This window comes from Neomonachus schauinslandi, chromosome 2, assembly GCF_002201575.2.
Source record: "Neomonachus schauinslandi chromosome 2, ASM220157v2, whole genome shotgun sequence".
In the NCBI taxonomy this organism is placed as follows: Eukaryota; Metazoa; Chordata; class Mammalia; order Carnivora; family Phocidae; genus Neomonachus; species Neomonachus schauinslandi.
The window spans coordinates 173,856,693-173,884,175 of record NC_058404.1 but is presented as its reverse complement, the minus strand read 5'-3'; the positions used below and the strand labels follow the sequence as shown (position 1 = coordinate 173,884,175).

Below are 27,483 nucleotides of genomic sequence, written 5' to 3'. Positions count from 1 at the left end.
GAGGAGGCCTAAGTTAGCTGGAAACTCATGTTATGGACAAAGAATTTATTCACTATTGATAATGAATTCTTAAGTAAAACAGTGGTAAAATCAATACTACAATCTCGCAAATGGAAATAAAGTAACATTAAACAATACTTTTATCAAATAGTAAAGGACTTCTTAAAATTCTTTTCAAAATCCTTGACCCATATTTCAAAAGACATCAAGATCCATGTCTACTGTTATATATTTTTTGATACCTTGTTTAATTCTTCTTTGGTGAGAGATGCCAGTAGGGTCTTTCTGAATCTTCCTTCTTTGTACTTCTGAGTGATAAAGGTTTTTCTCTTTTCTACAGGTGAATCCATGTGTAATTCTTCATCTTTTTGAAGATTACCAGCCCAAAAGTCATTTGCTCTTTTGTTTCCAATGACAATAAAGAGCTAAATTGTCAGAAAGTTATAAAACAGTATGAGTTCATAAAATGTATTTGAATTTACAAAAACCTGACTCACATATTAAAATATAACTTAGGGGGCGCCTGGGTGGCTCAGTCAGTTGAGCATCCGACTCTTGATTTTGGCTCAGGTCATGATCTCAGGGTCATGAGATCGAGCACTGCACAGGGCTCCACACTGAGCATAGAGCCTATTTAAGATTCTCTGTCTCTATCTGCCCCTTCCCTGCCCCTATGTGCATACTCCCCCCCCCAAAAAAAATAACTTAGTATAAAATATGCATAAACATGAAAAAACCGTATCTTTCAGGAAGATGGTGTGTGAAAGCAGATATTATTTCTATTTTAAATACAGCCTCATTGGGCGCCTGGGTGGCTCAGTTGGTTAAGCGACTGCCTTCGGCTCAGGTCATGATCCTGGAGTCCCGGGATCGAGTCCCGCATCGGGCTCCCTGCTCAGCAGGGGGTCTGCTTCTCCCTCTGCCCTCTTCCCTCTCGTGCTCTCTGTCTCTCATTCTCTCTCTCTCAAATAAATAAATAAAATCTTTAAAAAAAAAAAATAAAAAATAAATAAATAAATAAATACAGCCTCATTGCTTTTAGTAATGGTACAAGATAAGCTAGAAAAGAAACTGCAAGCAACCCAAATTGCAGCAAAAGCATTATTATTTTTTGAAGGTCACATAGAGACAGATTCATTTAAAATGGCCTAGGAGGTGGGGTAATGTGGTTGAGAGGGTTACTGAAATCCAAGAAGAAAACGGAAACAGGAGACAGAAAGTCAGACATGAGCACAGTTATGACAGAGCATGGTCAAGAAAAAGAAGAGAAAATTTTGCCAAATGTTTTCATTCACTTTTCTAATATTTTATCCATGCTGGGTTAAAAAGAAAGAAATTCTGGCTTTAAAAAAAAGAAGGCTGTCAAGCCTTTAAAAGTAGCTATTACTACTAAATTCCTTGTATTTTATATTTTTAAAATAACTATCTCATTTAAGAAGCATTCTTAAAGTTGAAGTAGGAAGCTACTACTACCGAACAGGTTATAAGCCATTTTTACAGTGTGGTGAGAACTTTATCAAAGAGCTCCTAAAGTAATTCATGCCACTCCACTGCTAACTACCACCTGATCCCTGCTAACCACATCCACAGTTAGGCTGGACTTACCTCAATGAGTTCATTGCTCCAGATGCTGGCATCCATTTTTAGACTTCTAACCTTGGAATCTTTTGGTCCTAAAGATCTATGTTGTCCTGAAGTCAAGATACAATTGCATTTCTATTTCAATTTGTATGTAAATGTATTTTAAATCTTTTATTTTTAATCTTTAAATCTTTAATCTTTAAATCTTTTTAAAAAATGTGTGTATGCATTCATGTATGTGTGTGTGTATATACCTTTTCAACTTAAAACACATCAATATCTAATTTCCTAATGCCAATAGCATTAAAAGTAGTGGTGATAATTATACAGAAATCCCAGCCACAATGAAGATAACAGTAATCATCTTCATCACTACCCTGTAGTGGTATAAAACTATAGTTTTAAAACTAAGTATATATGTACACCAATATGTATGTGTGTATATTCATCACTTGGTAATTAACTAGCAATTAGAGGTTACTGAAAAACTTTATAATAGGTTTGTTTAAATTCCATGTATGTAAACATAGATATCCTTTTACTCCTAAAAAAAAAAAAAAAACTAGCAACAGCTCTAATAAAAACATGTATCTAAAAATATGAAGTGGATTCTTTATTCTATTTATATGCCTGAAAGAGAATAAGAGCCCAGCATTCTATTACAATCGATTCAATTATGCTGTGTAATCATCATTCAGTCATTACTGGACACCCAGGAATATGTCTCAGGTTTTCTAGGCTGAGGAGAGAATAAGGTATTCAAGACACTGTCTCTATCTTAATGACTTTTTGCCTATGAGCATGAAAGTTCATTCCTCTCTCTACATTAGGTAAGAGGGTCCTTTCCTCCTTTCTTTAAAATGGTAACTACTCAGAGCACTAAGTCTTAAAATCCCAATGGCAGAAATATGCATAGGTTTGCATTTATAAAGACCAACTAGGCAATACTGAAAGAGGTTGGACTCAGAAAACAGGTAGAAGAACTGGAAAGAACCCCTGGAGTCTTGGAGGCAAAAAAAAAAAAGATAGAATCTGAGTTGAGACAAGCAGGAGGAGCAACAAAAGGGAGGGCAGATTCAGAAATCCTGAGGCGATAAAAACTACTGAGACTTGGTTGGCTTTAAGAGAAGGGAAGGGTCAAGAGGGTCTCTCAGGTTTTAGGCTTGAACGTAGGGTAGACAGTATTGCTTCTGACCAAGATTTAGAATAAATGAGAATGTTTGGTTTTATGTAATAAGCTGGGCAGCAATGAGAGCTCCATTTTTCACATGCTATTTTTGAGGTATCTTGGGCACATCCAAGAAAAGAGTCCAGTAGGTAGACCCACGAGTACAATGTCCAACATGGTGAGAACTGTCCACTCATAAGTGAGTGCTGAACTTAAAATGATAAATAACATCAACCAGGAACACTGGAGTGAAAGAGAACTGAGGATGTAACCCAAAGGAACACATGTATTTCAGGACCAGGCAAAGGAAAAGTAACCTGAAAAAGAATGACCAGAGTATTAAGAACACACAAAGAGAAAATCGTATTTTGGAAGGTAAGGAAGGATGGGAAGTCACAGAGAGACACACTGGTCAAATACTCAAGTGCCAAATACTGCGGAGAAGACAATAAAGATAGGAACGGACCACACAGAAACAGAGAGGTAAAATACACAGGGAAACATGGTGAAAATATTTTTACTGGACTACAGAGAAGAGAAAACTGATCATAGGATGAAGAAAAACAAGGAAGTTAAAGAAATGAAGGAAATCTGTGCAGAATCCTATTTTTTTTTTAAAGATTTTATTTATTTCACAGAGAGATACAGTGAGAGAGGGAACGCAAGCAAGGGGAGTGGGAGAGGGAGAAGCAGGCTTCCCGCGGAGCAGGGAGCCCGATGTGGGGCTCGATCCCAGGACCCCAGGATCAGGACGTGAGCCGAAGGCAGATGCTTAACGACTGAGCCACCCAGGCACCCCCAGAATTCTACTCTTGAAAGTACCCTGTCTGTGAAGGGAAAAGAGACAGAGAATGATACATACAGGGAAATGGGAAGTTTTCAGGAAGCTAGTGTCAACATACAGACATGCATTAGTATATATGCTGAAACAAAAGAAACCACGGTTGAATAATTACAGAGAAGGAATAAACGATGAGGTGAGGATCCTAAGAAGAGAAGAAAGAAGCAGAAGACATGAGTAGAAACAACAGCCTCGGACAACACAAAGGCTCTCTTCCAATAAGACTGGAAAGGAAAAAAGGTTGGGAAGAAATACAAAGTAGAGGGGGATTAGCTGATGCTTCTTCTTGTTGCTATTGATGTTAATTAGCTCCTGAGAAAATCTAGCGTGTTAAGAACTGTGGAAGCATAGAACTCTTGAAAAGTATTGAGGATTGAAGAAACCGTCCTAGCCTTTGCTCTAACTGAGGTAGTGCTCCTCCTCCGCTTTCTCTCAATGAAACCTGTGCTCAACTCCGGTCTTGCCATTATCATATTCGACTGCAGTGAACTGTAATTCTACTGCAATATCAATCTCATACATTTTTTTTAATTCCCAGGACCAGCATAGTACCTGGTAAAGCTAGGATGCTGACATAAAGTTTAGGATGTGACTAAGTTTCTTCAAGACCTCTATGACCACACACCTAAGCTGGGGTCCATTCCCTCCACTCACTGGAACAACTATGAACCCCCAAATACACTGAGCTGTCAGATGGTCTGTAAGCTGTAAAGTCACAATAAGATAACCAGTCATAGTACTGGTTACTGTCAGAAACCTCAATACTCTTTGGAAATGCTTCTAGATAAACACTCTCATTAGAAGAGATATGGGATCTGCTGTACCAAGTTTAGAGCTCAGAATGACCTTGATATGAAATACACATCTTACAAAATATGACTGGGGAAAAGTGGGGAAATCATGCAAAGATGCAAGCATGTTCAGGGTGCATTCTGAAACACGCTCACCTTAAAATCTAAAAATTTCAACACTGTCTTTTTAACATCCACACATGGACCAGGAGGCGCTCAAAATGATTACATGCTTAAAAATCAATTTTTACATCTAAGTCATGCATAAAAGAAGTTTAGAACTATAAGATATTTCTAAATTTAATTGAAATGTAAAAGCCTCCTCCATTTTTATTTTTCACAACTGTTGGCTGGGACACACTACGTATGACAATAAAGAGCATTCAGTGCCAATCTGCTACCAAACAGTGCTGAGCATAACTTATCACTAATTACCTGCACATTTCTTACAGATGACAACACAGAGATTGATGGATGCCCAGTCAGGGTCTGGGGCTTTACAATCGGCACAGCTTCTGTTGGACTCGTTGAACCAAATCTTCTCAGCTACCTCATAATCAGAGAGAGTTTCTGCTATCGATTGCTGCACAGCTTCAATCCACTCTTGTTTCTCTTTTTCAGACTCGGCTGTAAAGCTGAGACAATTAATGTTTCTGCATTATCGATCTCTCTTGTAAAGGCCAATTAAGCGGTATGTTCAGTTTGCATATTCATTTCACTCACAAGTTAAACAGCAGCTGAAAAATATGCCTTCCAGGCAGCTGAATAGTCTTTTCTGTTAAAAATCATCCAATTTAAAAATCCATTTTTTTCCTTTAACATCCCACATTGTTTATGAATTTGTTTACATATCTTGAACCAAAATTCATATGTACATTTTTCTGACCAGGATATAAAAATCGCCTTGTTAGGTCAACAGCTTAAATGAGAGGCCATGTTTCCTAAGCAGTGGTTATATAATAATCAATGAGATACTGGCTGAGTTTCAGACTTTCGGGATTATTGGATTATTTTGCCAAGGAAGTATGCCATGATAGTCTGAAACTAAATTATCAAAAACACCCACCAGAAATTTTGATTTTTTTCAGTCTTAAAAATAGATTTTCTTTTCTAATGAGAAGAATGTCCAGATGGCTTTAAGAAACTGGGAAATCAAAAAAGTTTCAAGTGATTACTATTCTAACGGAATTCTAACTCATTTTTAGCCATGTTCTGATTTATGCTAATTCTTAGTGTTTACTGGATACCTGAGTAAAGGAATAAAACATTAACCATGGGTTCACTCCAAGAAATGTTTAGTCAGTATCTGCAATGTGTCAGGAAATGTGCTACAGTGCTCCAAACTCGGCCAATGACCCACAAAATGTTTCACAGTAATGTTTTCTGTCCTGAAGATGAAAATGTTTTTGAAATATAATGAAAATAACAGATGACTAACATATTCCAAATAACCCATAAGGAAACTGAGAGGCCTACAATGGATATTTTCTGAAGCACTTTGCTATCATCAGCATAATATTCATAAACTTCTTTGTGGTTTCCACTTTTATGAGATTGGTCACAGCCAATATGGCACAACGGTCTTTGCACCTGCGTTACTGGTACACAGATTCTAAAACTCTTGGAGTGACAAGTGCCTTTTGTATCCTTGTGAGATAATTTGTGGCTGGAGGACTTAATAGCTTTAGGATGGGAGGGGGCCACCACAAAGAACAAGATGTGATTAGAGGATTGGAACTTCCAGCCCCACCCCCCTGACCTCTAGGGATGGGAGAAGTGCTAGCAATTGAGTTAATCAACAAAGACAAAGGGTTTAATCAATCATGCCTACAGAATGAAACACCCCCCCCCCATAATAACCCCTGAACAACAGGGTTCAGAAAGCTTCCAGGTTGATGAATGCACTGAAGTGCTAAAAGAGTGATGTACCCAGAGAAGGCATAGAAGCTCTGTACCTTGTTTGTGTGACTCTCCCATGTGGATGTTCCTGAGATGCATTCTTTATAATAAACTGGCAATAATTAATTAAACTGTTCTCCTGAGTTCTGCGAGTCATTCTCACGAATTAGTGAACCTGGGGAGTTGGGGTCTTGGGAATCCCAATTTGTAGCCAAGTTAGAACAAAGCGTGGGTAAGCTGAGGACCCAGTACTTGTGACTGGAGTCTGAATTGAAGGCAGCTTTGTGGGATTGAGCCCTTAAACTTGTGGGGTCTAATGCTCATGCCAAGTAGCTGCTGTCAGAATAGGACTGAATCCCAACACCCGCTTGGGATCTGGAGACATGGAGAATTGGTTGGTGTGAGGAAAAAGCCCACCACATATTTTGTGTCAGAAACACTATGAGTAAAAACAGCTCAGCCAAAAAAAGAAGAAGGAGGAGGTAGCGGGAGGGGAAGAATGAAGCGGGGGAAATCGGAGGGGTAGACGAACCATGAGAGACGATGGACTCTGAAAAACAAACAGGGTTCTAGAGGGGAGGGGGGTGGGAGGATGGGTTAGCCTGGTGATGGGTATTGAGGAGGGCACGTTCTGCGTGGAGCACTGGGTGTTATGCACAAACAACGAATCATGGAACACTTCATCTAAAACTAATGATGTAATGTATGGGGATTAACATAAGAATAAAAAAAAATTAAAAAATAATAAAATAAAATAAAAAAAAAAAAAAAACAGCTCAGCCAATGTCTACATTTTCAGTTGAGGCTTGAATCTGCCTATGTGAAAATAAAGTTTGTTAATCTTTAGGTGATTATTTTTTCCTCAAAATTTGAGCCAGCAGACACATCTGACAGATGAAATAAATACCAGACTTGGGAGTATTTTTGAAATTGCTAAGTAATTGTTAGTCCTTCAAAGGCCTCTGGACAATTGCCTCTGACCTGCATACTACCCTGTGATATGCTGATTATTTGTAACAAATGAATTAATGTGGGTGAACTCACAGATACTGACTTAATGCCTTTTCTGTGTACCAAAGCTATGGAGTTATTATAGATTATTAAAACATATTAGGAACTTGAAGTTTTCTTTCTCATTGTCATATGAAGTAATTACTAGATTACCGTAACACAAAACATATTATAAACTGTTAAAATATTTGATGAATAAGTGCCATGAGATCCATCACCATTATTTCAATCAGGAGTTCCTTTTAGGAAATCATTATGGAGCAACTGTAATCAGGAATTGATTTTAAAGGAAGACTACATCTGAGTAGGCTAAAAGAAGGTAAATAAAAATACAGTTTAAAGACAATGTAGTATTCTTCATTCCTTCAAAATGTGAAGGAATTTTTCATATACTTGTTGATAAAAAATTAATATATTTATCAAGCGTACTAAGAAAAAAGGTATTAAGAAAAGAAACATCCCAAATCTCATGAAATTAGTAACTTTGCAGGTTGTGTGATAATTCAAGTCACTTTTATGAGGTGTTTTTACATACCGGTTAATAAATTAGATAATATAGGAAACAATGAACATGATTTTATTATGTGATCTATAAGAAATAAAACCACCACTAGCAATGTAAAAGTAGATCGCCCAAGCTTTCTTGGAATAACACATACACAAAAGTTTAAATATAGCTTACCTAAAACTCCTGTAGGGAGTGATTATTTCAAAAGACTGTTTTACAGTTCGGTCCACTTGCTTTACATTTGCTACATTCATAGGAATTATGGTAATACCAAGTCCACTCTTAAAATCCTAGTTGGGAGAAAAAAATATGTAACAACATTATAAAGAAACAAAAATATGGATTTTGCAAGTACAATTATATTCTTTAAAATCCATTATATCCTACTAAATTTTACTACACACATACATGTAGAATTAAATAAGTTATTAAAAATGGATTGACAGTGGTTTTCTTATTTTAGGTAGGCACTCTCGATCCAGTCCCATTGCAAGCTGGACAGCTGGGCTACTGATCAAGTACAGACTTCTTTCACATGAAATGTTAAGTTCACTAGGACACAGACTGTGAACTGTACATGCTTGCTTTTCTAAGTTAGGCACTTTTTCATCCTTATCTATTCAGCAAAGGAAACGAAGTTAACTAGCCTTAGCACGTGCCTAGCAATTTCTAAGTAGGGGAGTCAAATGACACTGTGAGGTTGCTATAACTACTACTTATAAGAAAGTAGAGGAAACTGAGGCCCAAAGAAATGAAAGTCACTTAGCGTGGCTAGTTGTATGTGGCAGAAAGTGACTGAAACCCAAGATGATTATTCTTTGTTTTACTCTGTGATGTGACCTCTGCTCTGTCACATTATTTTTCTCATTTACTCTCAAACAAAAGCATTACTTATTTTATAATTTTATTTCATTCCCAATATTTTATTACTTTCCTATTCCTTCAATTAAATTCTTAAGCTCCTTTAATGCAATTTTGGTATGAAAAGTGCCATTTGTTCAATACCTATAGCCCCTCTGTTCAGTTTGTCCCACCAAAATTAGAAACTGTTCAAAAGGCTACAAGGTCTACCTTCTAAAAGCATTAAAGTTTGAAATATTGTTATCTAATCATAAGGGTTTGGGAATTTGATTTATCAAATAATCTCAACACCTTAAAAATATAATTATTCTCTACTTCAAAAGATTAATTTATCTATGTAAACAGGTTCAGATTAAATGTGCTCTGAATTCCAAAATTCAAATTGACTATAAAAAGTAGCCATACTAAAGACAGGCTACAAAAAATATTGGCCCATTTTCAATAAGAATTCTTCTGGCAGAGACTGTGAAAGTTCACAGGCCTTCTCTCAACAGGCTAAAAGTAGAGGTACTATTTTCCCATCTCCCTTGCAAGCTAGAAGGGATCATATGTCTTAGTTTTGGTCAATAAAATATAAAAAATTCCTGGGGTAGGATTTTGGGGGAGGGAACAAATCTTGGAAGAAGAAAGACTTTAACCCCTCGCCATTCCATCTTCTTAGGAAATAACATCGGAGCACAGAAGCTGTTAGAATCCTCGAAATGAAAAGCCTGAGAACAAATTCTTGTACCTAAGGATGCCAGAGTGAGAAAAAAAGATAGGAAGAACCTTGTTCCCTGGTGGCATCAGCTCTCTGCTGCCTACACCAAGAGATTTGTTAAAACAAATCCCTATTTAAGCGATCCTTTGGGTTTTTGTCATTTGCTACTAAAGCATTCCTAATAAAGTGAAATAAAATAGTAACAAATTTCCCCCACTTGTAAAAGTATCCAGAGTTTTCATTCATAAATTGCAGGAAAGCCTCTCTTCATATTTTTACCATAAGATGTTAAGTTAGAATAAGGAAATGATGCATTTATAAAACGTATCGTCAATTTGATTTTTTTTTTTCCTATGAAAGTACAAATAGCTTGTTATGTTAGGAGAAACAAGAGAGAAACTGAGAGTCAATAATATAAAAGAGAAGATGCACTGACATGCTAAGTGTTGCAAAATTAGAAAAACGTAATATACTTCCACTTCGTATGGCAAACTCATCTATAAAACAATACTTAATGTGATCTATATGGACAAGGAGAATCAAATAGGTTCAGTGTTATACTTACTTACTACAATTAAAAAAAAAAATTCTCAATTGTCCATATCAGTGTTCTTGCTGGATAACAATTGTTGGAGAAACTTCCAAAGCAAGTGACCAGAAACTCAAGCTCTCTTTTATAAATGAAGAAATAAAGCAGGGGGTTCTTTTGTATTGTTTTTGTGGGTTTTTTTGTTTGTTTTTTTTGTTGTTGTTTTTTTTTTTTTTAGTTGAAGTATAGTTCACAAAGTAACATTAGTTTTGAGTGTGCAAACATAGTGATTCCACAATCCTATAAATTGTGCTATGCTCACAAGTGTAGCTACCATATGTCAGGCAAGGTAGGATATTTCAAAAACAGCTATCTGATGGCCCGACCTGATACAGTAGTAACTCTAGAACAGACTGCATGTCCTTCCAACAGTTCTCCATAATGGGAGACCTGTTATGCAATGGGAGAGCCGGATATGCACTATTACCTTCTATGCCAAGTTATATTCTCTGATGAGCGCCTGGCTTGCAGGTACTGTGTGTTAGGAAGGGCAGAGATACCTACTCAATCCATCAGACTAGCAAATGGCAAGAGTAACTGTTTTATGGATACTGATGAGCCTTATCCAGGCTCTGACCTGAACTGGTGGCCCCTCATTTCTACAAGCAAGTTGTGAAATGTCTACATATAAAGCTGCAATTTCTGTGAAAAAATAAGTGAGGGTAGGCTCTAGACCCCAAATTTCTTTCGAACAAGGCAAAAATGATTTTTTTTAGCCTGGAAGAAAACTGTAACCCATTTATCAGTTGCTGGCCATGGCCATATGGTTTTGAGTAATTAGAGTACTGAATTCATTGGCACAAATGGACTGTAAAATGTACAGCAGAGTAACAAAATAAATGTCCATGCTCTTGAGAGCTTTTAAATATGAAACAACTGTGTTTCTTATTAAAAATATTTGTGGTGACATTAAGCCAATTTTTCAGACTGTATTTAGAATATACTAAGAATATATCTAATTCCTCAATGCTCCCTCCGACCCTGAGATTCTTATCCCCTGAAGTGGAAAGCAGAGTTTAAGAATCTCCAGTTAAAAAGCAAAACTACAACCCTGTGATTCTCATATGCAGCCAATGTTGAGAAAAACTGAATCAGACAGCAGAACCAGCTGTAGAATCTAGACAGGATGAGTCTGCAATACTTAAATATCAGGATATCAACAGTTGCTTCTGCCTTCTGTAGAGCACAAGAAAAGGCATGCAGTGATTATACAAAAATCATCTGAAATCATTAAGACCTCTAGTAGACTTTCCAAAGGAAGTGAAACTTGACCAGATCATTGACAAAACCCAGACCAGCTTGATCAGGTACACCTCTCCGGCTTCAGTTCACTCATTTGCAGGATGGAGAGAACAGTACTACCGACACTTCTTCAGGGTGGGGAGGATTAAATCAACCCATTAAATATGCTTAGAAGAACACCAGGCAGGCAATGAGTGCTACATAGACCTAGTTAGCAACTGTTATCATTCTTCTTAGTTTCTACCTCTTGGATTTGAAACCAAGTGAACATATTATCTATGAAAAAGTTAATTACAAGAAAACACATAGTTAAGATAACTAGCAAGCATATATAAATTTTTAAAAATGGGGTGGAAAAAAAACAAAAAAAATAAAAAATAAAAATGGGGTGGAAGGCAAATGTTAAATAAATTACCCTTTAACTACAATCTGATTGTAATAGTCTCATTTTGAAAAATAGGCACAAGTCAGGGACAAGCCACACTTTTCGACACTTAAAATGCTATAAGCTGGGTAGAAAAAAACAGGAGCATGAAGATTCAGCGGGTGGAATATTACTATAGAAAGCAAAAAGCTAAAAACAGATTCTGAACAATATCTTACATTTAATTTGCTATCACAGAATGTGGGATCTCAGAAAGCATGAATCCCTCCATCAGCATTACCGTAACAATGGTACTGCTTGGCGAACAGATCTGGACAACCTGCGAAGGTGGTCGTCACCATGTTGGGAGTCAGACCTGGGGGAGAATCCTGGCTAAGCCATTTACTGGCTCTCCGACTACTACCAAGTTACTTACTTTATCTGGACCTCAACTTCCTCATTTATAAAAACACAGTAATATCTACCTTCTACAGCACGGTTGTAAAAATTGAGTGCCACATAAATGAAGGGTCTAATAGAAACAGACAATTCTTTCATTTATGAGTTCTAAACCCAGAATTTGTCTTCAATAAAAGTATCTCCATTTTATTTATAAGGACTGAAAGTATTCACACCAATGATTCTATAGTATATACTCGGTTTAGAATGAATGGTAAATATTTACCAAGATGCTGAAATGGGTTATTTGTATGAATTTGTAACAACAGAACTTGGTTAAAACTACATTTTGAAGCTACATGGCGGAAGAGCAAAATAAAAGTTTGATTCCTAACCGGGAAATTTAAAGAAGGGTTTGTTAACCCCAAATTTGCTGAAATCTCAAACCTATTTTTGGAAATACTGGATGCCAGGTTTCCATGCCAGAAATTTAAGAACTTGGTGCTTAAACATTTGTTGAAAACAGATGTGGCATTGTATGACATTGGCACCACATTTCCGGGGAAACACCAGATGCAGAGTTTGGCCAGATACAGAACCCAGAGAATCTGAGGCCACCACCTACATCCTGCTGCTTCTTTCTTTGCTACTCAACCCACAGCCCTATGAGGTCTATTTAAATTCTATTAGCGTTTCATTCCCGTGCCAGACACCGGGAACATTATGGAGGGGGAACGAGGGGGAACGAGTCTCTTGTTATACCCTGATTTGAAAATGTTTAATCAAGTAAATTTATATAGTTAAATCCTCAATGCCACAATTATCATTAAATGGATACACAGACCCACCAAGCAAGACATCTGGTTGTAACAAATTCACTAATACTAACATGATCCTGAAAAAAACTTATCACAAAAAAAGATAAAAAAAAAAAAAAAATGGGGGAGGCTGGCTGTCGGAACAACCTAACAAATGGAAACCAAAGCCAATTATCTTAAATGTGCCTCACATCCATTTGCAGAAATTTCATTCAAATAGCAATACCATGTATGTAACACTACATATACTTCAGTGTACATTCAGATTTTATTATTTCATTTGAAATTTTAAATACTGGGTTATATACTACATCCACATCATCAAGGCAAATAAATTTATAAAATAATTATTTGCCAGAATATAGAAAATCTATAAGCTTTGAAATAAAAAGCAGTTTAATTATAATAAAATTTCTACACAATAAAAATTAACTGAAGAATGAAAAGTAAGCGATAGCTCAGAAAAGCAGTTACAGAAAATGACCTGATGATTAATTATCTTTATTATATGAAGAGCTTAAAGAAATTGTCAGGAAAGACAATAAAATCCCAATAAATAAAAGGAAAAAGAAAATCAAGAGACAATTCACAGAAAAGAGAGTAACTTAAAAACAAATTTAAAAACAAAAAATGGTAAGCTCTATAGACAAGAAAAACAGCTGTAAATGACCGCTCATTCAACAAGCTTCATCCTGCAAAATGTTTACTGAGTGTCAGCTACGGGCCTGAAACTCCTGAAGACCTAACAGTGAATAAACTATCACACCATTAATTTGAGAATATAAAATTACAACACGTTTAAGGTTAAAATCAAGCTGGTACCTAGTTCATGTAGCTAACAGCATTTAAAATGTAAACAATTCTTTAGGAAAAGGTCATAAAAGTCCATGCCAAAAATAATAATAATAATAATAATAATCAGAAAGGAAGAAAAGGCTACATACAGAAAGCCACCAGAAGTCCACTTATTTATCACAATGTGCAATACCCACAGTGGAAGGTGAGACCCTAAACAGAAGGCATCTTTTGGTCACTGCTATACCCCTAGAGCCTAGAGCAGTGCCCAGAAATGAGAAGGTGTCCAGTAAAAATCCATTTTGTAAAATGGATGAATACAGAAACACAGGGAATTGTATGTAGTATAAGCTGTATAAACTGAAACACAACTCATTTTAAACAAGTTCAAGTAACACTGGAGAAAAACTATCATAATTATACTGTAGGCATGTAAAACATAAGAGAACAATATTTGTAAAAATTAAACACTGCGTTTGTGAGATGGTGTTAAATAAAGGGATGGCGTGTAATTTATGTGATAACAGCACCACAGTGTTTTGCAACTGAGTAATTAGGTAGAGAATTTGTGTCTGTTTCTACATTGCCAAACTCCTTTCTAACAAATGTTTCTACATATCTCTTCATAGTTCTTTTCAACTTTTTACAACCTATTGGGCAAGGGCAGGGGGAGGGGATATGATATTCCCTAAGGCGTTTCTCCTACTCAGTAGAGAACTACTGCAAATTTCAGTTCCTATAATCTACTAATGAATGAAAGGGAAATACAGAGATGAAAGAAAAAAATGAATCTTTGAACCAAGCAATTGGGAAAACAAAAAGTCCATGTTAATTCCATAGAGTTCAGACCTGTCAGTGAAGTGTCCATAAGGAGATGCAGATTGGCATCCCCCCAGCTATCATCATACCATTTCTCTTAAAAAAGAAGGAATTTCAAAAACAAGCAAAGGCAATAATTATGATAGCCTGTGCTAACAGCTATTTTAACTTAGTTACTGATTCAGTAGAAGGGACAGATTTAGAAAAAGGTGAAAAAATTACTGAAAATATATTTGTAGGGATGCTTGACACAGAATCTTAAGGACACTTTCTGGAAGTAGAGAAAAAGCTCTGGAAAAGATTAACAATAATCCACAAAATTAGAGTACACTTCCAGACAGACAGAGTTGAAGGAATGTATGAGAAATAACAGTTTCAAACTGTTTTCCAAACATTGTCCCCTTTATGCTGAGTTTGCAAATGGAATCTAATGTTTGCACTAGATCATACTCTGGCAATAAAAGTCTACGTTAAGAAAAAGGGATTAAATGATACTGTAGAATTCAATTTAATTTAAAAATTGAGATCTTAGCGCAAAAAAAAAAAAAAAAAAACAGAACCTAAATTTAAAAATATTTACAATTAATAACAGTTCTTCAAAATTTCAAAATGTATTACTACTAATCATGATTATCTTAACTTTGCACTTAAATGTTGGCACATTTAAAAATGTTCAATGAGGGAAAAGATCACTTCCAAATGAAAGTTAATCACAAAAAGAGGTATGATAGTCCCAAGTTGCAGGATGATGAATTCAATGCTGCTGAAGGCTATTTTTACACATTTTCCAACTCCATAAATATCTTGCTCTCTTTACCTAGATGCTTATCATTTTTTAAAGAAAAAAAAAAAAAAAATACCCTTAGAGCAGTGTTTCACTGTATGTAGTTTCTGATACATGTGGAGGCCTTATATAAATGTGGATTCCAACATTCTATCCCCAGAAATTCCAAGTCTGCAGTCTGAAACGAGCCCAGATATCTGGAATTTTAACATGCAATTTACATAATGGCCTTAGGAATAGTAAGCCATCTCTCTTCTTTACATGACGCCATTTAAACCTAAAGACATTAACTTAATTACCTGAGCCAATTAGTAGCAGAGAAAGAATGAAAACCCGGAACTGCTAGCTCTGTCCAATCGTCTTTGCTCTAAATGAATGTTGGAGCTTCCTTTTAAGTAACTCTTCAATATATGCTACCTTTCCACCTTTATCCATTACTTGTTTCCTCTCTCTGGAGTGACCTCCAAAGTAAATTTGTAAAACTAGGCATCAACAGAAGCAAGAAGAATGAAAATAATTCATATTTAGGGTAGTGTAGGTCAATTTTCCTTATTTTTTATTCTATTCACACTACAAATTATGTGGGCAATAAATTCACTATTTTTTTTTTAATTTTTAAAACTGAAAATAGTTTAGCTTTGATGCATGGAACTCAATTAGATCCAACGCAAATTTAGATACAGAAGTTCAAAGCTAACACCTCTTACTTTTTTTATTTTTTTACTATAGAAGTATGATTGGTATGTTATATTAGCTTCAGGGATAACACCTCTTACATTTTTATAAGTAATTTTTTTTCCATATTTAAAAAAAGGACAAAATTACCTAATGTGTTGTATATATAAAACTTTTAGAAGTAGCACTGAATGATTACCTTTTAGTGCTTTTCTTAAATGCAAGCTTAAAGCCCCCTGCATTCAGGAGAAAGACTCCCCATTTAGCACATCACCCAAGTTCTTCACACAATCTGCTCAACCATGTGAAAAACCAATAGGCAACTTTCCTCTAGAGAGAAAGGCATACACCAGGATGTAAACACAGATAAAACTGGAATGGTAAGTTAGGGCCTAAACATAGAAGGCCTTCCTTAATTTAACCATCCAGTCCTGAGCCAACTAGTTTTTTAAGACTTGACTCAAGATCAAGTCCCTTAAGACCCAGCTCCATATAAAATAAAAAATTTTTAAAAATAACACATACACAAGCAACAGTATGTACTTTTTAAGGGTATATATAAAGGCATGTTAATGCATAGAAAAAGACCTGAAATATACATGCACTGAAAGTAGGTTTATGTCTCAAAAGATGAGGAGGGGTCCAGCATTAATGCTTTAACTTTTAAGGAGAATGTATTCATTACTTGTGTATGTGGAAGTGTTTCTAATCTCCAGACTTCATTAGTTGCCCTTTTTTTGCACTTCTCTACAACTCCTGCATAAGCCTAATAAAGCACTGGGTTCGTCATCCATTACAAACAATGGTCTTGTCAGACTTTTCTTCCTGGAAGACAGGACTTGAGTCCTAAGCAAGCGCACCCACTTGCAGAATGCCTCACTTGGTAGAATGTGTATTACTCAATACACACTTATACTCTGAACCTCCTAAGCAGCTAAGTTATTCAAGGAAAGAAGCTTAGGCTATTTCTAAAAGGTCACAGGCCAGAAATTTTCAACATACACTTTAAAAAGAAAGTTTGGTATAGTTGCTAAGATGCTACACTTAGAGTCATAAAGTTCTGGTTTTGTTATGCATGACTATCTACAATCCTTACGCAATCTTCATTTTCCTCATCTATAAAACATGGAGGAGAAGATCTTCCTCCTACATTTGTGGGCAAGATTAAAAGGAAATGTTTATAAATTAATTAGCACAATACCTGGTACTCACCAGATGATAGTCATTCTTATGCTTTTTATGTTCAATTACTAATATTAAAGCAATAATTTCATACAATTTCTTTCTAATCAGAGAATGTTAATAAAACTTTAAAAAAACATCTATTTTGGGAGAATAACATAAACTCAAACAATCTAGCTAACGGAAGCGATGAAACTAATAATGTGAAGTCCATCAAATCCGTGCAAGTAAAAAATGAATACCTCAATTAATCTGGCAGAGTAACTTACATACCAATAAATGCAAATTATGCATTTTTAAACTCCATTCCAATGAGAAAAGTTTTAATCATCTCACTTCAGACTGAAAATGTTCATTCAGTTCATACACATTATAAGCTTTACATCACTACTATTCTTGAGGAATATGTTAACTATCCAAGTTATTAATATGCCAACAATGCTCAATGATGCCTTCCACAGTTAACTGGCTAAGAAATCTTATCCAAAAAATATAATCAATAAGATCACACTGAAGTTCAGAAGATGTTTTAAAGATCTATAGTTAATATTTTTGAAACTAATGTTTGTTTTGAGTTGACATCTGTATTTGTTATGAAAACAGTCAGCATTTATATCCCAGCCTATCATAATTCATTATATGTCATTAATGAGTTCATCTTAGATCAGATATCCAAAGCACACCATGCAATTCCACAAATTACTAAGCATCTAGTATATTCTAGGCTAAAAGATTAAGAATTCATTCCCCAAACGGGGTATTTTCTTATACATATTGAAAGCCAGATTTGCTAGGGGCACCTGGGTGGCTCAGTCAGCTCAGGTCATGATCTCAGGGTCCTGGGATCGAGCCCCACATCTAGCTCCCTGCTCAGTGGGGAGTCTGCTTCTCCCTCTCCCTCTGCCCCTCTCCCTGCTTGTGTGTGTGCATGCATGCGCGTGCTTTCTCTCTCTCAAATAAATAAAATCTTTAAAAAATATATAAAATAAAATAAAAATCAGATATGTTAGAGAAAGGGAAGTCTACAGAATCAAATAAAGTTAACAGAATTTGTTAGAACTTTAATACCAGTCTCCTCAAAACACTGAACTTCTCTACTGTCTTTCTAATATTAACCAAATTCAGTAAGTCAACAACTCAAGTCTACTTCATTTATATGTGGTGCATGTGTATGTATGTGCATATATGAACCACTTGCCTACAGTGAATTATTTCCTCTGCAAGCAACATATCTACTTTAAAAAAAAAAAATGCTGGAAACTCAAGAAAACATGTTACCTGTGCCTACTCTTATAATTTTCTATTACAAAAGAAACACAACAAGTGCAGAACTGTGCCTATTTCATCAACAGCTGTAATGGTTAATTGGTTGATTGTTACCTCATATAGTGTTATAACACTACAGCTAAAGAATACCCTTCAAAAATTATTTTCAAGATTTTATTTTCCCAGTCCCTTAAAAAGGTGATGTCTAGCTTCAAATTTGATGTAGATTACTTTCCTGTCACTGAGGAACTGAGAAAATTCAACAAAACAACTCTTTCTTTGTTACATCTGGTGCAGTACTCAAGGCAAAAGCAAGGCGCTATAAGTAAAAACAGTAAGTCTAAAAAAGCCACAGTTGTTAATGTAATCAAGGCACCACAATTTGCAATTACTGTAACAGAGCTCACCTGTTCATTTTTGCAAAGCCACACGCTGTTTCCACTTAACACAGTAAAAATTTTGGCTTTATACCCTCTCAGTTCAAGATATCCACATTTCTCAGGGGCAGCAGCTGCTTGAGACTGCAAGGCAGGGGATTGTGATTTCAGTGCATTTAATAGTATGCTGATCCAGTCATTTCTCTCCTCTGAAAATGAAGACAGGAGAAAATACATACATCCATACTCATATAAATTATACAGGCACAGAAACATGGGCAAAGGATCTATTTTCCCTGTAACACATAATTTACAGATTCTTTCCCACAACCACAATCTAAATGCTACTGCAGTGAGAGCCCTATGGCCCAATTCTGTAAGAGAAAAGAAATAACACTACCCAGGTGTTCTGTAATCAATACTACTGGCCCCACCTCGGAGCTTATTAGAATGCAAAATCTCAGGCCCCACTCAGGACCTGATGAATCAGAATCTTCAGTTTAAGAAGATCCCCAGGTGATTTGAATCCATGTTAATATTTAAGAAGCACTCTTATAGATTATTCATGAGATTGGATTTTCTCTTTTAATAGAAGTAATACTGACATGAGTTAACAGATTTTATCTGGCAATTAAGTTGCTCAAAGGCCCAGAAAATCTTACTTCTATTACTTAGAGCCTACTCTACTTAAGAGTATGCTGACTTGATATTCACTCATCCTTCCATTCTCACTACAGTAACAACAGCATCTCATTTGGTAAATTAAAATTTGGTTTTCTCCCTCCACAAAAGCTAAGTGACCTTCAACTATGTATAACACACTGTGTTACAGACACAGGACTCTGATATAGTCCCCAAAGAGCAATCAAAGTTGTAAGTCAAGTTATATATGAACATAGAACACAGAATACTATAAATGTCATACAAATGATATCAAATAAAATATGAGTCAGTTCAATGGAAGTAAGTCATTTGCTGAAGGTCATACAGCAAGTTAGTATTAAAATTAGGAGAATCAAATGTTTTAACTCAGACAACTGTTCTCAGCACTATGAAAAGAAGTATTTGCGCTAGGTCTTGGAATGAGCAGCATTTGAAAAGACAAAACTGGAGTTTGGTGAAGGAAGAGCAGAACTTTATGACTCTAAACAGAGAAAAACACAAGAACAAAGGCAGAAAGAACCAACATCTGCTCAGAGACTAACTTATAGATAAGCATATTGATAATTTTGAACTCAAGAGGAAATAGGAAATATGGATAGAGCTTCTGCAGTACTTGTATGGAATTTTGCCTCCAAACTTTTTTACAGAGGGAAGAAAAAAAACAAAAACAAAAACAAAAACTCAGGATTCTTAGCAAGGAAATGACATGATTAGTATGATGATAGGTAGACCAAACTGAAAGCCTGGGGAGGATCAGGACTAAGGCAAGAGAGGCTTGAAGTACAATGAAAATGGAAACAAAAGCATATCTGAAGAGTCAAGACCTTAAGTGACGGAAAAAACAGCTGAAGTTTTAAATATGTTTGACAGGTATTCACAAAAAAATATAAATTATCAGAATAAAAGTTAGCTTAGTACAATGACTTGAGCAAAGAAGGTGGAAGATTCCATTTTATTAACAGAACCACCTCAGGTTTTCAGTGCCCTAGCACGAGCATCCAGGTGGACAGCAATGCGTGAATGAAGGTAACCTACACAAAAGAAGATCCATGGAAGTAGATAAATGTTTAATGTGAAAGGAGAAGAAATGGGACAAATCCTGAGGTACAACTCTATCTATGAGGCAAGAAAATGGGCTGGCAAAAAACAAAGAAATGATTATCAAGGCAAAAGGAACAAAACAAAACAGGCTGAATTCCAGGTAGGAAAAATTATCAAGAAGGAAGAAGAAGGAAAGAATAAGCAGAGCTCAAGCTTGGAAAACTGGGGTAGTATCTCAGATCTAAGGTGTGGAAAGAATTACTCCATTATGGATTCAAGATCTCTAGATCCTGGTCTAGGTCTCCAGATTAGACTTGCTCCCATTCAAACATGAACCCTAAGTTATTTTATAATGAGCCATAATTTTTAAATTATCTTTATTTTTCCCTCACTCTCCAAACTACTAAACACATTTGTCTTTAATGACCAAGGCCAAAGTATTTATTTAAACTCATTCAACAATGCTTTAGGACAATTACATAGTCCCCAGGTAATAGTTCCCATGGATCAGGAAGAAATATTTACCCAACTTCCCCAGCATCATTAGAAACTAAAACACATGAAAATGTCTCCATTTTATATCTACACGAACAGATCCAGACTGCACTAGGATAATTTATATTTTCAGGAACAACAACAAACCTTCCATTGGTTATTACTTGTGATCATTAGTTTCACACAAGATACTCCTGCCAAGTAAACAACACAATGTTTTTTGTTTGTTTATATTAATCTACATAAATCATGTAGTTTGAAATGTAGGTCATATTTTTATTGAAAAGAAACCCAACTTAGTTTTTTTTAATTTTCTTTCAATTTTTATTGACATATAATCAACAGTATTCTATTAGTTCCATGTGTACAATATGCTTCAAAACTTCCATACGTTACTCAGCGCTCATCAAGGTAAGTGTACTTGTAATCCCCTTTACCTATTTCACCCATCCCCTCCCCCACCTCCCTCCTGGCAACCACCAGTTAGTTCTCTGTATTTAAGAGCCTGTTTTTCTTTCGCTTTTCTTTCTTTTTTCATTTTGTTTTGTCTCTTAAATTCCACATGAGTGAAATCACATGCTATTTGTCCTTCTCTGACTTGTTTCACTTTGTAGGTCATAACTTTATAAATTAGGCCAAAGTGTTTGTGGCTTCTACCTTGCTCTCAGCATATATCTCAGTTTCTCAGGAAAATAATTTGAAACTAGCAATTGCATCTGTTGGACTTAAACATATGATGGCTGCATCTAAACAAATGGTTCTCTTACAGCCTAGAAGTATTGTCTAGCTCCTGAGGGCCTCATTTACTAATAGGAAGTAAACAGTCATGAATAAGTATGAGAATTAATAGTAACATTCAGTTTATTCTTAATTAACCATGCCAATGCAAATAAACAGTGATACAGATCATTCAAACACAATAAAATAGATTACAAGCATCACTGATATTTGGCTATGCAACGTGTGTGTCCTTAGACACAGGGAATATGCTTTGATAAGTCACAATATTCCAAATCAAATACTGATCTTCCCTTAGGCTAAGTGTCTTGGGCAAAGCTAGTTATTATACTAGCTTCTGCCTGCTCTTCACACCAAGGTGCTTTTATTCTTTCCAATAACAAACGTTTACTGTCTGTCTTGATCTTAGCACTGTGCTAAGCACTATTCCTTAGAAAACTGCCCTGACCTAGATATAGCTTTGCTCAAAGTAGAGCATTCCAGATTGGACAAAGGAAAAAAAAAAAAAAAGCGGGGGGGGAGGGATTAGAGAAAACAAAATCACCACTTTCTTATAATTATGCTAGAATATAAATAAAATAGCAATTCCCTCAAATCAGTTCTTGAGGTTTTCAGGAATGTATGCCAACTACTGTAAGAATCAAAAAAGTAAAAAAACAAACAAAAACCAAAAAGAGACAATATTGTCTGACCACTAGATTTAGCAGTAGGCATATTCATTAGTCACATAAAGGACTGATTATCCTAGGGATTACTACATAAGGGCTGTGTAAAAGATTAGTAACAGAATCTAACAAAGTCTAGATGGACCTTTACTTTTGATATGCTAATATAATTGAACTAAAGATTCCTCAACATAACCCATGATCAATTTCAGAGAAGGAAGTATTTGCACACCATGACTGTTCATGAAATCAATAGCCATTCATTTGTACAAATATTAACTGAGTGCCTACTGGGCTTCAAGACCTATTTTGAATACCAGGAATGGAAGCATGAACAAGACAGACCACAGCCTTAATCTCCTGAAGTTTGCCCTCTTGTGAAAGGAGGAAGGCAATAAAACATAGATATATAATGTATTACACAGTGACAAGTGCAATGGGACAAAGTAAAGCAAGGGATGAGGGACACAAGAAGTGCTACCTTATACTTGATACTAGAAAAAGCCTCAGAAAGAAGGTAATGGTTAAGCAAAAGCGTAAAGGAAATGGAAGTGATAGAGCAAGTCAGGAGGATGGCTGCAGGAAGAGCACTCTCAGATGAAGAAAGCAAGTGTCAGTGCCCTGGGGTTGACATGGGGGTTTGACATGTTCAAGAACAAGAGAAGAGCTGAAATGTAGTGAGCGAGGGAGAGCACGGGAGGAGACAAGGACAAAGAGACCAGAGCCAGATCACATAGCGGCTCTTGGACGTAAGTATTTTACTCTCAGGGAGATGGAAAGACAGCACAGCATCTGAAGTGGACTGACGTGATCAGACTTCCTTGATGCATGATCGCTGACAGCTGTATAGAAAATAGGACTATAAGTCAATCAAAGGAGTTTATTACAATAACCCAGAGAGAGGTGGTGGCTTGCATTAGACTAGTAATGACAGCGGTGTCAGAATCGATCAGAATCCAGATATATTTCCAAAGTCAAAAATGATCAGATGTGCTGATGGGCTGGATGTGCGATATGAGAGGAAAAAGATTCAAGAATGACTCCACAGTTTGTGACCCATTACAACAGTCGGCCAATTTATACAACGGAGAACTTTTAATTCCCCTGGCTTTCCCTCCACCTAGTAAATGTTCCATTTACAATGTTCTAAAACATTAAATATTTTGGGCACCTGGGTGGCTCAGTGGGTTAAGCGTCCAACTCTTGATTTTGGCTCGGGTCTCAGGGTCGTGAGATTGAGCCCTGTGTCAGGCTCCACGCTCAGCGCCGAGTCTGCTTAAGATTCTCTCTCTCCCCCTCCGCCCCCCTCCCCACTGTGCTCTCTTTCTCCCTCAAAACAAAACAAAAAACAACACTGACTATTTCAAGACAGGCAAGTCTGCTTGCCCACAATAACTAAGGGAAATTTATGGGTTTCTTACCAAGTGTTCCTTAAAACAAACAAACAAACAAGCTTGGCATCATCGCTGCCACTGGAGGGCTGTAAGATGCTGTCTGGAAACAGAGTTGAGTGGAAAAACACCTGCCTGCCTCCCAGGGATCCAGGACCAGCTGAGATAGACAGGAACATGAGACTGCAGCTGAAACCCAGCACTGAAAATGGCCCAGGAACACAAATGACCACTCAGAATTCTTAAGCCCTTTCCTCACTGTAAGAACTGCAAATGCAAAACATCACCTGCTTTTTGAAGTCATGCATCTGCGTGTGTGACCACAGCTGCCAGGGGAATACAGACTGGAGAGACCATTAGCTGTTATGACCCTATGATCAGATCCAGTGGTTCTGCTTCAGGACAAAGGAATCCCACTAAATTTTTTATTTGAGGAGGAGTATTTTTTAAATGTTATTATTTCAACATAATTCACTTTCAACTAAGAGCATAACAATACTTCACTAGGAAACCTGGGGGAATTGAAGCCTTTGAAAATTTGTGGGGAAAAGACGCCAAATGACAATCCTGTCTTAGCAATGCCAATGGGCAATGCAACAGTTTGGCAACAGGGACCCTGGCTTCAAAGGAGACAAAGGATAGGCCATTCAGAACCTTCTCACCAAAAAGGGAGAACTCATTTCTGCTAGGATGTCAACCCATTTCCCCTTTGTGTTCTAAACTTTTGTCTTGCTTCTTGGTTAGACTGAAGTAAAGTTTCTTTTGGCTTAAAAGTCAAATATTTCATAAGCCACTATGATTGATTTCTTAGTTCCCCCAAAGTAAAAAATAATCAACCACCTGTATACATGAGAGGAGGAAAAAACAATAAAACATACTTAGTATCTTGAAGGTGCCATACTAAATATATAGACACACATATACTATTTATACACACACACATCTCTACATTTACCTATCTTTAAAAACATTAGTTACGACATTAAAATGACTTTTTTTTTTAAAAAGATCTTATTTATTTATTCATGAGAGAGAGAAGGGGGGGCAGAGGGAGAGGGAGAAGCAGACTCCCCGCTGAGCCGGGAGCCAGACGTGGGACTCGATCCCAGGACCCAGAGACCATGACCTGAGCCGAAGGCAGACGCTTAACCAACTGAGCCACCCAGGCGCCCTAAAAATGACTTTCAGTAAAACCACTCAGTAAAATTACTCAGTAACTCCATGTGGATAGTCTCAGTTTTTATTGAAGCAGTATTTTCATGTTTTAAAACTTAAAGACCTAAGACTTATTTTACAAATAATAACTTACACCAAAGTTTTAATGAAATTCTTATGCTGTTTCTATCATAATTATGTGATACATGAACTATGAACCATATATGAACTATGTATCACAGCATGTAACTTTTAAACATGTGGGTTGATATATTCTACTTTAATGTGTCTGTTTACCTTTTAACTACAGTAAGTAAATATGGCTAAACAGATTTTCACACAGGTGGGAAGTTTTATTTAGTGTGTCTATCTTAAAATGCAAGCTATGCGGCATATGTGAAATTCATTTTGAGAAGCCAAGGGGAAAGTGATAAGCACCTCAAAGAAACAGGCAGTCACCTTCTAGGCAGAGGAAACCAAAGCGTAAGGAAAGATCCTCACGTTATCCAGTCCAAAGGAGAATACCTTGGGCCTTCCTGGTCACACTCAATGCTGCCACTAAGGCACAAAAACAGCCACAGACAATATGCAACAATATGCAAACAAATGACGGTGACTGTGATGGAACAAGACTTTGTTTACAAAAATAAGCAGTGTCCAGATTTAGGCGACGGGCCATGGTTTGCCAACCCCGACTCGGGGCTATAGACCTCAACGACTTTTTAAATAGCAACTTAAGTAAGAAGCACTGTTTCCCCTACATATGTGCAATATTTACACAGGTATGTCTCACAATACGATACTTACTAGAAGCAATGCACTTTAATATTTCTTATTCTATTTCATGTTTTTCTGCTTTGGGGGGATTTGTTTTAGTACCATCAGAAACCACTAAGTTGATTTCACAAATGCATAGTGATGCAGTTTGAAAAAAGCTGCCCCAGTGTGGACAGCAGCTGGAACTTAGGCATTTACTGATTATGCCAAGGAATACTGAAAGCTTTCTAGGAATAGGTAGGATTTATTGAATGTTTTCTATGTGCCTTGCACTGGTCTATGTTCTAGGAATCTATCAGTATAAAAAAGACAAATATTGCCCCATAAGATCTAATATTGTTGTAGTTTATAAAAGGGTAAAATGGGCTCGGTGTAAAATGGGATTGTTCTTTTTATAAAATGGGATAATTGTAACACCTACATCCCTCACAAGACTATCGTGAATAATGAAGCACAGATCACTGCATATATCAAGAATTTAGTAAGTTCTCTAAATCACCATTACTCAAATGATTAAGTACCAAGAAGTATTTTCAAAACCGAATTATAATCTATACTAAAATAAAAGCTTTAAAAAATAAGTTAAAATTATAATTCTTTAATTAATGAGGATGGCCTTACCTATATTATTTAAAAGTAGTAAGGAATATAGTAATAACGTATTGATAGTCAATCAAAGTATGCAACAGAAAACTCTTAGCTCTCCTGGATCTCCCTCCTTACCACCCCTCAAAAGTCAGAAAAGATCTAAAGATTTAGGGGCGCCAGGGTGGCTCAGTCGGTTAAGTGGCTGCCTTCGGCTCAGGTCATGATCCTGGGGTCCTGGGATCGAGCCCCACGCCCACCTCCCTGCTCCACGGGGAGCCTGCTTCTCACTCTCCCTCTGCCTGCCACTCTGCCTACTTGTGCTCTTTATCTGTCAAATAAATAAATAAAATCTTTAAAAAAAAAAAAAAATCTAAAGATTTAGTCTCTATCCATAAACTGCATGCCATCTAATTTTCACCATCAAGTGACCTATAGCAGAGGAAGAAGGTAAAAAGAATTGAAAAAGTATAAAAGATGCTCCAAAATCTGGACGAGAATGATTATTGAGCCCATGTGTTCAGTTGAACCTGGCATAAGTTAACTTCCCTAGAACCAATCTTTTAATAGTGAGAAAAATTGTTTTTGCATATTAAATAACTACTTTGCATTATGAAACAACAGCTAAAAGGTGGACTCCAAAGGAGCAGAGATTTTGGGGTTTTTTTTTGTTTTGTTTTGTTTTTTTACTGCTATATATCCAGAATTTAGAAGAATTCTTGGCACTTAGTAGATTCTAAGTATTTGCTGCATGCAAGAATAATGAACAAACAGCAAATGACTTGCCAACTTGTTTATGGCATTCAAAATAATATAAAATGTAAATTACTTAAAAGTAACATATTTTAAGATCTCTTGACGTTTGTAGCTTCACTAGTTTATCAGTCTTCTGATTGGTCAGATATTAATGTCTATGAGTGTTTTTACAGGGATAAAGAAATAATCTTACCTTCTTTTTCTACTCTAAAAACAAAAGTTCTCTGTGTTGTAACAACTTCAAATTTGTTGTCTCCTTGAACCCGTACCGTAGATATAGCAGAAAGGGGAATTATTCCTTTTGAATACTTTTCCTGTATTGGTTAGAGAAAAAGATACACAAACAAGACTGATTAAAATGAAATTCTTGTGACCTTATCAGAAAAAGAATGGTACAATATTTACAAATATTTACAAGCATATTGTGCTTCTTTCATAATTTTAATCTACCTTTTTAAAATGACATACAAATAGTATATATCCTCAGACACACTTAACACTCCAGAAAGGAAAATATTAAATGGTCCTTTCACATGAGATGTCTTTT

At 36.3% G+C, this 27,483-nt stretch overlaps 1 protein-coding gene across 1 annotated transcript in view; it reads right to left on the bottom strand.

The window, feature by feature from the left end:
* ARAP2 (ArfGAP with RhoGAP domain, ankyrin repeat and PH domain 2) overlaps positions 1-27,483 on the bottom strand; it is a 169,065-nt gene that overhangs the window by 105,556 nt on the left and 36,026 nt on the right. The window contains exons 7-12 of the mRNA XM_044913011.1: positions 27,130-27,250; positions 18,701-18,879; positions 7,974-8,089; positions 4,817-5,016; positions 1,606-1,691; positions 243-425 (exon numbers count right to left, since the gene is read on the bottom strand). Of these exons, the coding sequence (XP_044768946.1) occupies positions 243-425; positions 1,606-1,691; positions 4,817-5,016; positions 7,974-8,089; positions 18,701-18,879; positions 27,130-27,250 (885 nt within the window). The remainder of the gene's footprint in view (positions 1-242; positions 426-1,605; positions 1,692-4,816; positions 5,017-7,973; positions 8,090-18,700; positions 18,880-27,129; positions 27,251-27,483) is intronic.